The sequence below is a fragment of the Sylvia atricapilla genome, chromosome 1 (genome assembly GCF_009819655.1).
Source record: "Sylvia atricapilla isolate bSylAtr1 chromosome 1, bSylAtr1.pri, whole genome shotgun sequence".
Classification (NCBI taxonomy): domain Eukaryota; kingdom Metazoa; phylum Chordata; class Aves; order Passeriformes; family Sylviidae; genus Sylvia; species Sylvia atricapilla.
Window position 1 is genome coordinate 735,060 of NC_089140.1, and position 15,175 is coordinate 750,234.

The 15,175-nt window shown below is 51.9% G+C and overlaps 1 protein-coding gene across 5 annotated transcripts in view; it reads right to left on the minus strand.

Annotated features, from left to right (window-relative positions):
- The window catches only part of MAP4 (microtubule associated protein 4), a 151,083-nt gene that overhangs the window by 96,034 nt on the left and 39,874 nt on the right, over positions 1-15,175 (minus strand). For all 5 annotated transcript variants that reach the window (XM_066313195.1, XM_066313220.1, XM_066313212.1 and 2 more), the window contains exon 3: positions 7,131-7,389. In XM_066313195.1, coding sequence (XP_066169292.1) covers positions 7,131-7,371 — 241 coding nt within the window. In that variant the 5' untranslated portion in view covers positions 7,372-7,389. The remainder of the gene's footprint in view (positions 1-7,130; positions 7,390-15,175) is intronic.

Below are 15,175 nucleotides of genomic sequence, written 5' to 3' on the forward strand. Positions count from 1 at the left end.
GGAGCAGCCTGGGATGGTGGGAAGTGTCCCTGCCATGGCAGGACGTGGAACTGGGTGATCCTTAAGGTTCCCCCACCCCAAACCAGTCTGGATTCTGTGACTTTCTGACCCTGAACAGTTTTAGTGAAGCAGAACAAGCACCACCAGCTCTGACAGCAGCTCCTCCCTGGGCACTCAATGAGGAAATGCTCATTTTATAAAAAATAAAGGTTTCTCCTGAAGGGACACACACTCAGTCACCTGGAGCTGCTGCTGGTCTCCTCCTGAGCCCATTTTATACCAGAGTCACATTACCAGACACAGCACTTCAGGCCTGAATCCAGCCCTCAGCAAAGCACAAGGAAAAACCTTTCCAGCTACATCAGTGGCTCATCCTGGTATTTAACAAAAATTCCAGTTTATAGCAAAAAACACATCCCTACCTCCTCCTGGAGGAGCTGGGAATACCCCAGGGACCCCTGGAGCTGCTCCTCAGTGCCCAGCTCCCTGTGCCAGGCTGGGGCTGGGGGCTCCTGGCACTGGGAATGGTCTGAAGCAGGGTCTGGCAGCCCCTGGATGCCCTGAGCAGCTCAGAGAGGCAGGAACCAGGGTCAGGGTGGTTTGTACAACACTGAGCCACTGCTGCCCAAAGGCCCACGAGGAGGAACAGGGACTGCAGGGAGATCCTGAGGGGTTCCATGCAGCAGCTCCAGCTGAACCCAGGCAGCTCAGCCCAGGGGTAAGAGTCACCCACTTTTTTAAGCCCTGTAGAATCATGGAATCTCCTGAGTGGGAAAGAAGGCAGAAGAATCATCCAAGTCCAGCTCCTGGCCCTGCAGAGGACAGCCCCAAGGATGGATTCCCTCCATCATCACACCCTGCTTTCATTTCTCTCAGAGCTGCTCTTTACACCTTGCAATGGAGCTGCTGGGATGTTTCAGAGCCTGGTCCTGATTTTATGGGCATCAGCAGGAATTTCCCCATGGAAAGGGAGCTCAGGCCCAGGGAGGTTTGGATCCCCATCCCTGCAGTGTCCCAGGAACTCCTGGAGGTGACACTCAGAGCTCTGGGCTGGGGACAGGGTGGGGATTGGGCACAGCGTGGATTTGCTGATCCCAAAGGGCTTTTCCAGCCTCAGTGACTCTGATGTCACCACCATTATGGATGCATTAAACCAGGACTCAACCTGCCCACAAGAGTGGCTGAACCCCTCCAGAGTGAGTTCCCACAGGAGCAGAAGGATCAGAAATGCCACAGCTCTCCTTGGGAAGGATGGAGAGCAGCTAAAATGGTTCCCTCAACAGGTTCAGCTCTTTGGGAAGACAAACTTCCAGAAAAATCAGGTCAAATCACACCAACCCCAGCCAGCACGAGTGGTTGTTATTTTTAAGTCTCTGAAGGTCAGTGCTTTTGGAGCAAATCAATGTGAGTTTGCTTTGCTGAAGCCCCAGTGTGAGAACACCCAGCAACCTGCCCAGGGCCAGGGCTCCTCCTCCCCTCATCTTCCAAATTGCATAAAGCCAAAACCATGTCAAGATGTTGTAACGACCTAATCCTCATCAGAATCACAAGACAGTATTTGCATCTGCCTCGTGGATCAAAGGATTGTTTTTATATAAACAAATTTAAGGCTAAACCGATAATCTGGAGCAAATGGGCAGTGCCAGCCCTAATCCCAGAGGGACCAGGCAGGGGACAGGGGACACCACCACGGCCAGCACGTCCCCACCAGGGCACCTGCAGCCTGCTCCAGAGCAGGGGTGGCACATCTGGGGGCACACAGGGCTCTGGGGCAGCTGCTGGGTCACGTCGTGCAGGTCTTAGGACAGGTCTTAGGACACGTTGTCAAATGCTGATATTTGAGAGGAAAACGTGAGCAGAACGCTGATGGACAGAATCTGAACCAGCTGCTGACTCTTAAACCAGGAGTTTAATCTCTTTCCATTCATTAATTTAAATATTCTGCCTCAAAATCACCTGCAGAGCTGCTCCAGCCTGGATCCAATAGCAGCAGGACCTGGAGCTGCTGGAGACATCCAGAGGAGCTGCCCCAGAGCTGAAGGAGGCTGGGAGAGCTGGGAATGTTCCCTTGGAGAGGAGAAGCTCCAGGGAGAGCTCAGAGCCCTGCCAGGGCCTGAAGAGGCTCCAGGAGAGGGACTGGGGACAAGGGATGGAGGGACAGGACACAGGGAATGGATCCCAGTGCCCAGGGCAGGGCTGGGTGGGAGACTGGGAATTATAAATTCCTGCCTGGGAGGGTGGGAGAGGCTGGGCTGGAATTCCCAGAGCAGTTGTGGTGCCCCTGGATCCCTGGCAGTGCCCAAGGCCAGGCTGGACATTGGGTTTGGAGCACCCTGGGACAGTGGGAGGTGTCCCTGCCATGGCAGGGGGTGGGATGAGATGAGATTTCAGGACCCTTCCAGCCCAGCCCAATCTGGGATTCTGTGATGTAACAACTGTGGGGCAAGAATGGGGCTGGACAGACTTGGAGAGGGAAAAGATTTAATGTCTCATCTGAGACAAAAATGCAAAGCTCATCATCTGCTGATTTATCTGTGATCCCTCTGAAACTCTGAGGAACATTCGCCATCCCCATTTTTCTACGTGACCAAGTGTCTAAACTCCCTTTGGCTAAAGCAAGCTCCTGCCACAAGAAAGGCACTTATTCCTCGGGTGGGAAAGGAGGGAGAAGCCAAAGGAAAAGTGGTTTGGCCTCGGGTTTCAGCTCTGGAGCTGCGGGCAGGGAGAGGAGCAGTGCCAGCAGAGCCACCTCGTGGTGACACCTCTGGTCCCCGTGGGATGGGTTCAGTTAAACCCAACCCAAACTCCTGCCGTGGAGTTTAACCCATCCCAAACTCCTGCCAGGTTTAATCCCATGGAGCCACCCACTCACTGCCCGTGGGGATGTGGGAATAAACCCCTGGGGGCTCAAGGACAGCTCAATAAAGGAATTATTAAAATAAATCAAAATTTAATTAATAAATAAAAGGAAATCAAATAATAGCGTTATAATAATGAAAAAAAAAAGAGAGGGGAATTGCTGAGCCTGGAGGAAAGGAGCTCAGGGGGGACCTGGTGGCTCTGCCAGGAGGGGACAGCCGGGGGAGATTTGGGATCTGCTCCCAGGGGACAGGGACAGGAGGACAGGGAACAGCCTCAGGAGAGGCTCAGGGTGGATATTGGGAAATCCCTTCCCCAAAAAGACTGTCCAGCCCTGGCCCAGCTGCCCAGGGCAGTGGTGCAGTCCCCATCCCTGGAGGGATTTAACACCCCTGTGCATGTGGCACTTGGGGACACAGCCATGGCCCTGGGGAAGTTGGACTCGATGGTGTCTCAGGGCTTTTCCAACCTGAGAAATTCCATGATTCAATGACTAAACCCCCCGAGGAAGCAGTGCTGCCCAATGCCCTGGGTCAGCTGCACTGGGCACATCCCCCAGCAGGGTCTGGCAGCTCCAACTGTGCCCAGGTCACCCTGGGCAGGATGTTCTGTACCTGGGATGTCCCTCTGGCCAGCTGGGATCAGCTCTCCTGGCCATGGCCCCACCTTCCTGACCCCTCACTGAGCCTGGGAAATCACAGAGTCCAAGATCCAAACCACCCAAGTGTTATCAACAGCACTCTCCCTCCCCATTCCAAACACTGTCCCAGCCACCATGGAGGAAAAGTAACTCCATCCTCCCCAAAAAACCTGCATTCAAGGTTAAAACTCCCCAAGGGGTTTGTGAGCAGTGCCAGAATGCAAACACAGGACTGAGCACGGCCCTTTAGCCCTTTCTGTGTTCACAATTCCCCCCCAGGAACACAATCCATCACTGCAGAGACAATTCTGGTCCTCACTACAACCAGAACACTCCCCAGGAGTTCTGCTGCAACACCCCAGGGCTTTCCTTTCCTTTGGAATGTGCTCCCACCTCCATTCCCTTCCTTCACCCCACCACAGGAGCAGCTGGATCAAAGTGCTGCAGCAGCCTCCAGGACTCTGCCTGGAAGCTCCAGAGGATCCTGAGAGCCTTGGAATTGCTAAGGAAATCCCTCTGCAAGCAGGCAGCCCACTGCCCTGGCCACCCCTTGCTGTTCTGTAAGGCCCACAAGGTCAGCAGAGGGTTATCAGCCCAGAATTTACCAAATCACCACGTGCAGCCAGGTGGGAGGAGGAATAAACCCATTTCTCCCTGGTATTTTCTAAGTTAACCATTATTCAAGCTTTCTTTTAGGGCAGATCTGTGGGTGCCCAAACCACTGCTCATCACATGTCCCTGCTCCTCTCCAGCCCTCTGTGCCCACCCAGCCCCATGCTGGCTCCTGGTTTTAGGAAAAAAAACAGTGAAAAAAAACCTTGGAGCAGAGCTGGAGCAGCTAAAGGCTGACAGGATGGAGGATGAAACCTCTTCTGACTGGGGAAAGAGAATCTCAGGAGCACAGACCGTGATGTCAGAACAAATTTGGGCCTTTTAACATGAATAAATGAAGAAGTGGAGGCTGAAAAGCCTGAGCTCTGCAGGCTGCTGCTCTCCCTCAGGAAAACCAGGCTGACTGGAGCCAGGGATGTGCAACTCCTGCTGCTGCTCCCCAAAAACTTGGTGTTGCACTCAAACATGGAACTATAACACTAAGACCCCCTCAGGACCCTGTAAATCTCATTTATTCTGGAGCCTCAATAAATGAAGCTCATTCAGCTTTACTCTTTTTAAATCATTACAAATATTAAATGAATTTCCTGCAAGAAACAGGTATCCTCAGCACCTCAGGGAAAAACAGGGAAGAGAAATGAAGACATTCCAGGAGCAAAGCTAAGCCTGGTCTGGGGGAACTGAGCCTGTTTCAGGTTTTATCCTTCCCTGCTGCTCCAAGGGGCAGAGCTGAACAGCTCCACTCAGGGCAACTTCTCCATCTCTTCATGGAGGGTCTCTTCTGCATCTTGCCAAGGATTTGGATAATCTGACTGCTCTCCAGCTCTCCCAAAAAAGGGAAAAGCCAATCTCCAAAGCAGGAATAAGGAAGTGCATCCCCCAGCCCTTGGCACGTGGGAGGGAGAGGAGTTCTGCCCAAGCAGCTCCTCGCTGGGGTGTGCAGAGAGGGCACAGCAGGGGCTGGGAAAAGCCAGGAGATCCCAGAATCCTGGAATTACTGAGGCTGGAAAAGCATTCCCAGCCCACAGAGGCCAACCCCCACCTTGTGCCCAGCCCAGAGCTCTGAGTGCCACCTCCAGGAATTCCTGGGACACTCCAGGGATGGGCACTCCAAACCTCCCTGGGCAGCCCCTGCTGATGGTTTAACCACCTCTTCCATGGAGAAATTCCTCCTGAGAGTCTCCTTCTTCCCCCCACACCAGTATTTCTGCCTGAGCTCTGCCCACAGGACCAGCCTTTCTCTCACAGAGTTTTAATTACTGAGCAAACCCAAAACACCTCCTCACCCCCAGCCCCAGATCCTGCAGGTATGTGAAATGTCCAGGAGACACAGCTGGGAGGGCACACTGCAGGGATCTGTGTTTTAAACCAAGAGTGTGCAATGATTTGAGCACTGAGAAATCCTGCTGCTGAGGTGGTTTAGGATCTGCAGCTTCTACAGCAAAGGACTGCTTTAAAATCTCCTCAAATCACGTACAAGGTGTTAACAAGTCCTCGTGTTTCTCTGCTTCTGCAGTGCTAAAATATGGATGAAATCAATGATGCACATCTGAAGTGCCCAAAGTCCCAAGGTTTAGAAGAATCTCTTTGCCTGTTCCCATCCTTCCTGCTCCTTTGGGGCCATTTAATATGTGTCAGCACGGAAAAGTCCAAGTTACATTTTCTGTATTACAAGGCACCTGAACAAAGCAAAGAGATGCTTTAAACAGACCAGAATTCCCCCTGCTGTGGTCCTGGAGGTTCTGTTTATTCTGAGGAATCACATCCCACCTTCCTCACCACTGAGGAGCAGCAGGATTAAGTAAAAAAAAAAAAAAAAAGTTCCCAAAGGTTCTCCTCTTCTGCACAGCACAGATCAAGGCCACCAAACAAATAAAATCAGCAAGGGAGCAATAATTTAAATTGCCCACTGGGAAAGAAACCCACTGGATGAGCCCCAAATCTCACTCTTTCCTTTTCATATTGAGAAGCATCTGTTTCAAACTCTCCTTTTCCTGAGGAACTTTTGATAAAGCTCTTAACATGAATCTATTGGTGATGTTCCACCTCAAACTCCTGGGGCAGTTCTGGGATCCTCAGGCCCAGGACAGACCCTGAGCTGCTGGAGCATGTCCAGAGAAGGGAACAAACCTGGGAAAGGAGCTGGAGCCCCAGGAGGGGCTGAGGGAGCTGGGAAGGGGCTGAGCCTGGAGAAAAGGAGCTCAGGGGGGACCTGGTGGCTCTGCCAGGAGGGGACAGCCGGGGGGATTTGGGATCTGCTCCCAGGGCACAGGGACAGGAGGAGAGGGAACAGCCTCAGGCTGGGCCAGGGGAGGCTCAGGGTGGATATTTGGGAATATTCCTCCTGGAAAGGGCTCTGCAGCCCTGGCCCAGCTGCCCAGGGCAGGAGTCCCCACTGTTGGAGGGATTTAAATCTCTGTGGATGTGGCACTTGGGGACATGGGGCAGTGGTGGCCTTGGCAGTGCTGGGTTTGATGACCTCAAAGATCTTTTCCAACCTTAATGATTCCATGACTCTAAACATCAGCTGGGCTGGAAAGTGCTCAGCAGCAGCACAGACCACAGCATGTCTTGGTACCATGAACACAAGCAGCATATCCAAAAGAAACCCCAATAAATCAAACCTTGGATCAGAACCATGGGATTTAGCTGTTAAACATTTAGGAGTGAAGCCCCCAGAGACATGATGAAGATTCCCACCTGCTGACCTCAGCTCTGCTGGTTTGGGACACTGTTTGTGGAGCATGGCAGCCACAAAACGTGGGGAGTGCTTTGTCTGAGAGGCCCAAAAGCACCCAAACATCAATGGAAAGGCCAGCAGGGACAGGCTGTTCCACAGGCTGAAAAACCAAAGGGCAAAAAGCAGCAACAGGCAGGCTTTGATCTCAGTGTTGGCTTTTGAAAGAAATGGCTGAGGCTGAGGCCCAGTGCTGTCCCAGCAGTGTCACAGTGAGCACAGCAGTTCCCTGATGTTCCAGTGGCAGTTTTGGGGACACTGGGAGGGGGGGACACCACTTACGTTCCACGGGAATTCCGTCCACGTGCCCTTTGCTTTTGGGCTCCTGGCTGCCAGGCTTGGCCTCGTCCTCATCATCCAGCAGTGGCACATAGTCTGTCTTGTCTACTGTCTCTCCAACCACGTCCTCAAACTTCTCAGCCTCCAGGGTGGCAATGAAGTCCCTCTTCACCTCCTCCTCCACGTCGTGCGGCGGCTCCGTCAGAGCGTCGGCCAGGCTCAGGTTGTGCTCCAGCTCAGCCATGCCTGAGCACCTCTGCACCTGCAACCACGGCCAGGGAGACACAGACACACCTCAGCACACAGCTCTGCACAGCACCAGCAATGTTGGTTTAGTGCTTCAACTCTCACATGGTTCTAACCCACCCTCCCAACCAGGGCAGATAGAACGCGGGATCATCTAAAGCTGGTGGAGGTTACATTTCACGGGGTTTTTTTATCAGCACCTCAAACCAAAAATGTACAAAATAATGGCCAGTGAGGGTAGCCACGGTGTGACATTGCCTCCTGGCCTGCCCCAGATCTGGAGTTAATGACACCCCTGAGCAGCACAAAGATAAATGACGCAAGGGAATTTAGTGCTGGCACTGACTCCACCCAGCCTCCCCTATGGAGATTAGGGTTTTACATAATCTCTGATGTATACTTCAGGGCTGCTCCTGATCCCTCCCAGAGGGTCCTGCAGCTCGTTCATGTCCTCAGCAAACCCTGCTAATCCCAGCAAACCCCTTCCAGCCCCGGGATTTGGGAGGGAAAGTGACGTTGGAATAATGTTCACATGGAAAAAATACAGCAAAGTGCACACACAGGCATTATGATATCCACAGCTGTGAACTGGAAACAGAGAAGTATCACCAGTTATCCCTCCCTGCTTTGCATCTCTGTGTTCAGTTTAATTCCTGCCACCAAGCTGAAAAAAATGCACCTGAAGAGACTCATCTCCAACCTTCAGGCTGGCACACACAAACCCATCACCAATTCTGCACTTCTTCATGTTCCAGCCTTTTGAAGTTACTCTTGGGAACAGGAGCCCACAAGAACTGCTGGGATGTACAGGAAGGCAGTGCCCAGCCCCTCTGCAGCTCTCCTGGAAGGGGCTCTGAGGATTTCCCCTGTCCAGGTGAACATCCCCAGCCTGGCTCTGGCCTCTCCTGAGGAAAACGAGGAGCTGCAGCCACAGAGCTGAGGAACACAAGGGCCATTTGTGTGTGCTGGGGCAGGAGGGGTGACCCAAGTGGTCACTGTGCCCTCTGCCTTCCGCGGGCTGGCAGAACACAGCTCCCCTTGTTCCCAAAAAACAAAGGCTCCTACTCCTTGAACTGCAGGAAATTGTGTGTCAGCACTGCAGGGCCACCACATACCTACAGGCTGCAGCCTGACATTCCTCAGCAACAACGGGGTCCCACTGACAGTGGGGGCTCTGTCCTTCCAGGCAAGGCTGTTATGGAAACCAATTCAGGTCAAGCTCTTCTGTTTTTTTTATTCTCTGAACAATAAAAGGTCAGACTGGCAGGCAGGCCACACTTCAGGCAGCAACTGCAGCTCCTTGGTGGTTGAGATAAAGGGCCTGAATTACAGCTTGGAAATCCAGAGGTGAAAAGTTTGGAGCTCTTCACCCCCTGGGCAGGGTCACAGTTGAATGAAGCACGGTCAGTATAAAAAGAGCTGTTTTATATTTAAATGAGTCTGATCCAAAAGGTTTCTTTCACAGTTCCTGGCTATTTTGAGACAAAGCATCATCCAGATGTGCACACAACTGGCTGCATTACCCTGCAGGGAGCACCAGCCAGAGAAAACACTTCCAGAAGTTTTCCTGCACTGACCTTCAAGGAACAAACAGGGCTCAGAAAGAGGCAATTTTTCAGGCTCATGCCCCTTTGCTTCCAGCTCACAAATGAACCTTTGGTGTTAGGTCAGTGAGTTTCAATGTGCAGTGATGAACACTCAATCACCATCTTCTGAAAATGTCACTTAGCATCAGAAAGAAAAACAATGTTCACATTTCCCAACGAGCTGCATCATGAGCACAGAGTGACTGAGGCTGGAAAAGTCCTCTGAGTCCATCCAGCCCAGGCCAAGGCCACCACTGCCCCGTGTCCCCAAGTGCCACATCCACAGGGATTTAAATCCCTCCAGCACTGGGGACTCCACCACTGCCCCAAGCAGCTGGGCCAGGGCTGGACAGTCTTTTTGGGGAAGGAATTTCCCCAATATCCAAGATCCTGGCACACCTTGGGGCTGTTCCCTCTCCTCCTGTCCCTGACACGGAGCCTGCTGCACTCCATGGAAGAGATGCCATAAAATAAATGGCATTTTGGGGGTTTGTGGCACTGACAGTGCTGCTATTTCAGGCCTACACAGGATCTAGGACACTGGAGTGATCTACTTTCTGGGGGAAATAATAATAATGAGGCTCTGCAGCCTTATCAGCAGGACATTTCCTGGTCCATATTTAGCTAAATAGGGAATGTAGAAAGGATGTGTAAAAATAAAGCGGTGTAACTAAGAAAAGGCATTTGAAATACAGCACTGGAGTCTCAGACAGGCAGCAGCACCTGGCACAGACTGCAGGGATCCCTCCTCAGCCTGGGTGGGCTCCAAGGACAGCCACAACACCCCTGGCAATTCCTCCTTCCCCTCTCTGGTGTTCCAGCAGCTGAACGACACCAATTCCCAGAATCCCAGGGTGTGTCTGCTAACTGAGGCAAGAGGGAAAGGAGGAGATGGCAGGGATCGTGCCCAAGGGTAGACAGCAAATCCTGGAGCATATTCAGGTGTTGAGCAGCTCAGAGAGACATTTCCTACCCCATTTCCATTCACACAGAACAGAGCTGGCTGGGGAGAGTGAAAGAATCCTCAGCAAGGTGCACCTTCATCCCCTGCCTGCACATTTCCAGAGCACAGGGAAGATGAATTCTGACACTCACCTTGGGATGAAAGAGAAAAACTTGAGCAGTGACAGAGATTTCTGAAGGCAGAGGTTTAGAAATGCACTGAAATTCCTGTCTGAAAGGAAAGGGTGGTCAGTGCACTTGGAGTGACATCCCTGGAGGTGACACCCAGAGCTCTGGGCTGGGGACAAGGATTGGGCACAGGGTGGACTCAGTGGGCTGTAGGGTTTTTCCAGCCTCAGGGATTCAGGGATCCTGAACAATCCTTCAGTGGAAGAGCTGCTGAGGCCCCCGTGGTGTGAAATGGCTGACACCAACCTGCCTCCAGGTCGGGATGCAGGAACAGCCTCCAAGGACACCCAGCCCTGCCTGGCATCACCTGGGGGAGGAGTTTGCTCCAAGGAAAGGTGTGACAGGAGCAGGGACAACCCTGCCAGTGCCACAGTGCCAGCTGCACCACGGGCAAGGAGAGGGAAGGGCTTTCCTGGAGCCACCCATTCCAGGAAATCTTCCTTTTAGCCCAAAGCCGAGCAGTCGTGTCCCTTTAACTCACACATTATTTTTACACGGGAGGGTTGTTTGGATCTCTCCTGTTCCAGGCACAGCTGATCTGTTACACTCAGGGTTTGCTCCATCTGTTCCTCTCCACGCTCAGAATCTCTGTGTGCTCACTGAGTAACCTGTTTGCTGGGATAAACCAAAGCCATCTCTCCCCAGCTCAGCTGAAAGGTTCAGCAGGGTTATTTTAATCCCTTACAGACCCTCCATCCTGGGGTTTTGCTCCAAACAGTTCCAACTATTCACTGCAAGTGTCCCAGAAGGGTTTGGGTGGGAAGGACCTCCAAGATCATCCAGTGCCAGCCCATGTCACACCTTCCACAATGCCAAGGTGCTGCCAGCCCTGTCCAGCCTGGCCTTGGACACTTCCAAGAGGCATCAACAACTTCTCAGGGTGTCAAGGACATCTCTTCAGAACTTCCTGACCCCCTGGAACAAGTTCCCAGAGCCATCATCCCACTGGAAAAGGAGGCAAATCAAAACCTGCAGGAGCCACAACCTCCAGCCTTCCATCCAGAGAGGAGTGGAATTTACTCCCTGAACTTTGTGCTTCCATTCTGCAGCTTCCCTGAGTGCTCTGTTGTGTTTCTGCCTCCGGGCAAGCACAATTTGGAATTTCCAGTTATCATCAGTCTGACCCAGATTTGGTGTGTCTTGTCTGAAGACAGAGAAAGAGGAGAGTGGGCACAGGGATGCTGCCCAAAAACCCTGAATTTAAAAGTCTGTAAATTGTCCTAACACAGCCACGCTGAGTGCAGGGCACTGCCTCACCTCTGGGGATTGCTCAGGGGGAAAGAAAACCTGCCAGATCTCTCCCAGAGGAGCACAGCCAGGTACCTCACAGTGCCAGTGACAGTGACACAGCCCCATCCTGCTCCAAACAGGCTGGAATCACCAACCTCCCTGCCACAGGGGGAAGAGGAACCTGCTCCCACCCAGCAGGAACAGTGCAGAAACACTCCCTCACTTTTTGCTGGTTTAAAGGAGACTCTGCTGCCCAGATTTACGAGAAGCTCATCCATCAGTCCATCACATCCACTTGCTCCTTTAAAATTAGCTCCTAACTCCATCCCGAATTAAATGCCTGCCTCGGTCATAATTCCCATTTCTCCTGGGTAAGTCAGGTTGCTTTTCTTAGCTGGAGCTGTTGGGAGCATTCAGCTGTGGCTGCTGAGGCGTCAGGAAACAGGAGAGCAGAGATCTGCTAAGTCATCCTCCTTCCCAGAGCCCTGGAATCCAGGGAAAGATTCCTGCATCCATCCTCCCAAAGGAGAGGACACAGCACCCAACGGAGCTGCTGAGTTCCTGACATTCCCTGCCTGGGCACAAACATCTGGGACCCAACTGGATTTTTTATCTTTTTTTTGTTGTTTTTGGCACAGTCTAAAACAATGAGATTCACTTATTTATTGTTTTCAAGTTAAGCACAGCAAAAGCTCCGCTTTGTGGCTTTTTCCTGGAGTCACAGGAAAACCCCACAAATGGATTTTTAGAAGATTTTTAGAGGCAAAGAGACGGAGGCTGAGAGATCTTCAGTAAAATCTTTCAACACTTTAAAATCCCACTGGGCTCAATGGCTGGAAAAACCAGCCTCAGAAAAGGGTGCCCTGGGTTTTACAGTCAGAATTATGGTCAGGAATCAGCTCCCCAAGGACCCTCTGATGTGCAGGAACCACCCCAGGGAAGGTGTCCAGTCCTTTGGGGTGCTCCAGACCTGCTGCACCAGCACAACCACCCCAGGACATCATCAAACCAGGATTAATTAGGAGATTGCAGATAATCTCCACAGCAAAAATCAACCCAGATTTCAGCTTGGAGGTGTTGTAGTGACCAGAGTGAGCTGGCAGCTCCCTCAGAGCTCCTGGGAGAGAGCACACAGGGAGATAACACACCAAATATTCCTCATTTCTAGTGCACATTTGGACTTCCAGCAAATGGGGATTTCAGGGAGAGTGCCAGAGCCACGTTCTCCTCCAGATAATCCATAAATACAGCAGGACATTTTCCAGTTATTATTTATAGGGCTTAAATGATTGCTGCCCTCCTGTGTGAGGACCAAGAGATGGGGCAGGAGCAGAGGAGGCAGGTTTGGGGACAAAGAGAGCAGGTTTGGGGACAAAGAGAGCAGGTTTGGGGCATTTGATGATTTTAAGCTTGGACTCCTAAAACAGACAAAGCACTTGCAGAGTTGCCTCCCTTCCCAGCACAAACTCCCCAAGCCTTCTGGCTCATTTGAATTACTCAGAATAAACTCAGTCAGCCCCAGAGCCTCCAAGCTGCTACAGAAAACAAGCCAGAAATTGCACAAGTAAAGGGAAACCAGTTCCTACTATTGCCTCCATGAGGACAACACAGGTATTTCCAGTCAGGAATCCCAGATTCCCCCTGCCAGGGGCTGAAGGGGCTCCAGGAGAGCTGCAGAGGGACTGGGGACAAGGGCTGGAGGGACAGGACACAGGGAATGGATCCCAGTGCCAGAGGGCAGGGCTGGGTGGGAGATTGGGAATTGGGAATTCCTGGCTGGGCTGGAATTCCCAGAGCAGCTGTGGCTGCCTCTGGATCTCTGGAGATGTCCAAGGCCAGGCTGGACAGAGCTTGGAGCACCTGGGACAGTGGGAGGTGTCCCTGACAGGACAGAGGTGACACTTTAAGGTTCTTTCCATCCCAAACCAGTCTGGGCTTCCAGGACTGTAACCATGAATTAGATCTGAAGGCTTCATGCAGGTCTCAGTCACTTCCACAATCCCTTTATGGCCACAGCAGACAATAAAGAGGAACTTTGAAGTTCTCCTTTCAGCTGGGGTCAATGAAGTTTCAACATGAGCCCAAAAGCTGAGGCACAACTTCAGCCTCAATTGCTTCCTCCTGTCACTGTCTGCCCCCAGCCACTTCCTCCTCTGTGTCTGCCATCTCCTTCCTTCCACTCCTGGGGCAGGAACCAGCTCTCCTGAGCCTCTGACTCTGCTCCTACCTGGGCCTTCCATGAGTGGGGAGATCTGGGGCTCCTCCAGGGTGTCCATCCACCGCAGGGATTCACTCCTTAGGGAACGAGCCATTTCTCTGTTTCAAGCATTTTGCTGTTTCTCTGTTTCAAGCACTGCTTTTGCTGTTACTGCTACTGCAAATAAACCCAACATCCCAGTCCTTACTGATGATTTCTGCTCCATAATCAGGGGCATTCCATCAGCTCCATTTCCCTTAGGAAAGCACTGCTAAGCCAATGAGCTGTGCCTTTCCCTCCATGGATTATTCAGATGCAGCTCCCAGCCTTCCTGCCTCGCTGGGAATGTTACAAAGGTGCCCTCAGTTCCTGGAGATTGGAGGAAATGTCTGTTTTCTTCCCTCCTCACAGCCACTCGAGCCTTGGAGAGCTCACACTCCATGGAATGCTGAAATCCCCAAGGATCACCAGGCAGAAATCCCACAGCAGCCAGGGGCAAGCTGGAAAACAAGCTCCTGTCTCCACGTGTGCAGCTCCTGCTCCCTGCCAGCTCAAAAGGTGGCCTGAAGCCACACCAGCATTGCCCAGCTGTACTAAAGCACTTCCCACCTGCTCTTCTTAGATGGGGAGAGTCACTAATATTAAAATTACCTCTATTTGATTCAACCAAAAAAAAGGAACTTTTTTTTCTTTAATGTAAAGGGACTTTAAGGACCAAAAGGGGATCCAGGGGAGGCAACAGCAACCAGGATGACTCAAGGCTGCTTGGGTTAAACTGTAGTTTAGATTGAGGTTGGACTTGGTGATCTTTGGGAGTCTTTTTCAACCTTAAAGATGCTGTGGAACTGCAGATTGCATCCGAGGAACGTCACACAATCCATGGACTGCACGAAGGAAAAGCTCCCAACAGCCCCAAAAACTGCAGGAGTTTTTGGGAGCTGCAGGACTGCTGCAGGAACCATGGCAACAGCAAACTCCAAAAGGACAACACATTTACAGCTGAACAACCACCCCACGATGACAGGGCTGCTCCTGGAGGATGTTTCCCAAGGAATTCAGTGAGGATGGGTCAGGCAGCCTCAGCTCTGCAGCTGACCCTGGTGTGAGCTGCTCCAAGAGGAGCTGGAGGCTCTGCTCACCCCAAACACAATCTGTGCCCCAGGCAGAACAAATCTTACAGGGACCTGGGGCACACCAACACTGACCTTGGCTGAAACTCTGGAATTCCACAGCGGAATCCATCTCAGCACACACAGGACTCTGCTGATCCTGGCACAGGCCAAAAAAGCTGCCAGCAGCCAAAGGCTCTGGCATTGCTGCTTCCCATCTGCATCCCACCAAGCATTCCCTTCCAGAGGGCTGGAGCACAGCCCCACACAGCCAGGATCCCACTGGAGCACAGCCCAGCTCATCCCACCAAACCTTTCCCTCTGCTGCCTGGAGAGGATTGATGCCATCATTCCATCATTCCCAGGGATCATGGAAGGTTCCAGGCCTCCACACAAAGTGTGGCCAAGGCTCAGAGGAAAGAGAACAGAGAAATAAAATAGAAATAAAATACCAGGAGTTCAGGACTTCGAGGAATTCCAGGGGTGGGTAACATGAATATTACACGGCCCTGATTAACATTATTTCCAACTCAGTCAAAGCAGGTTAAA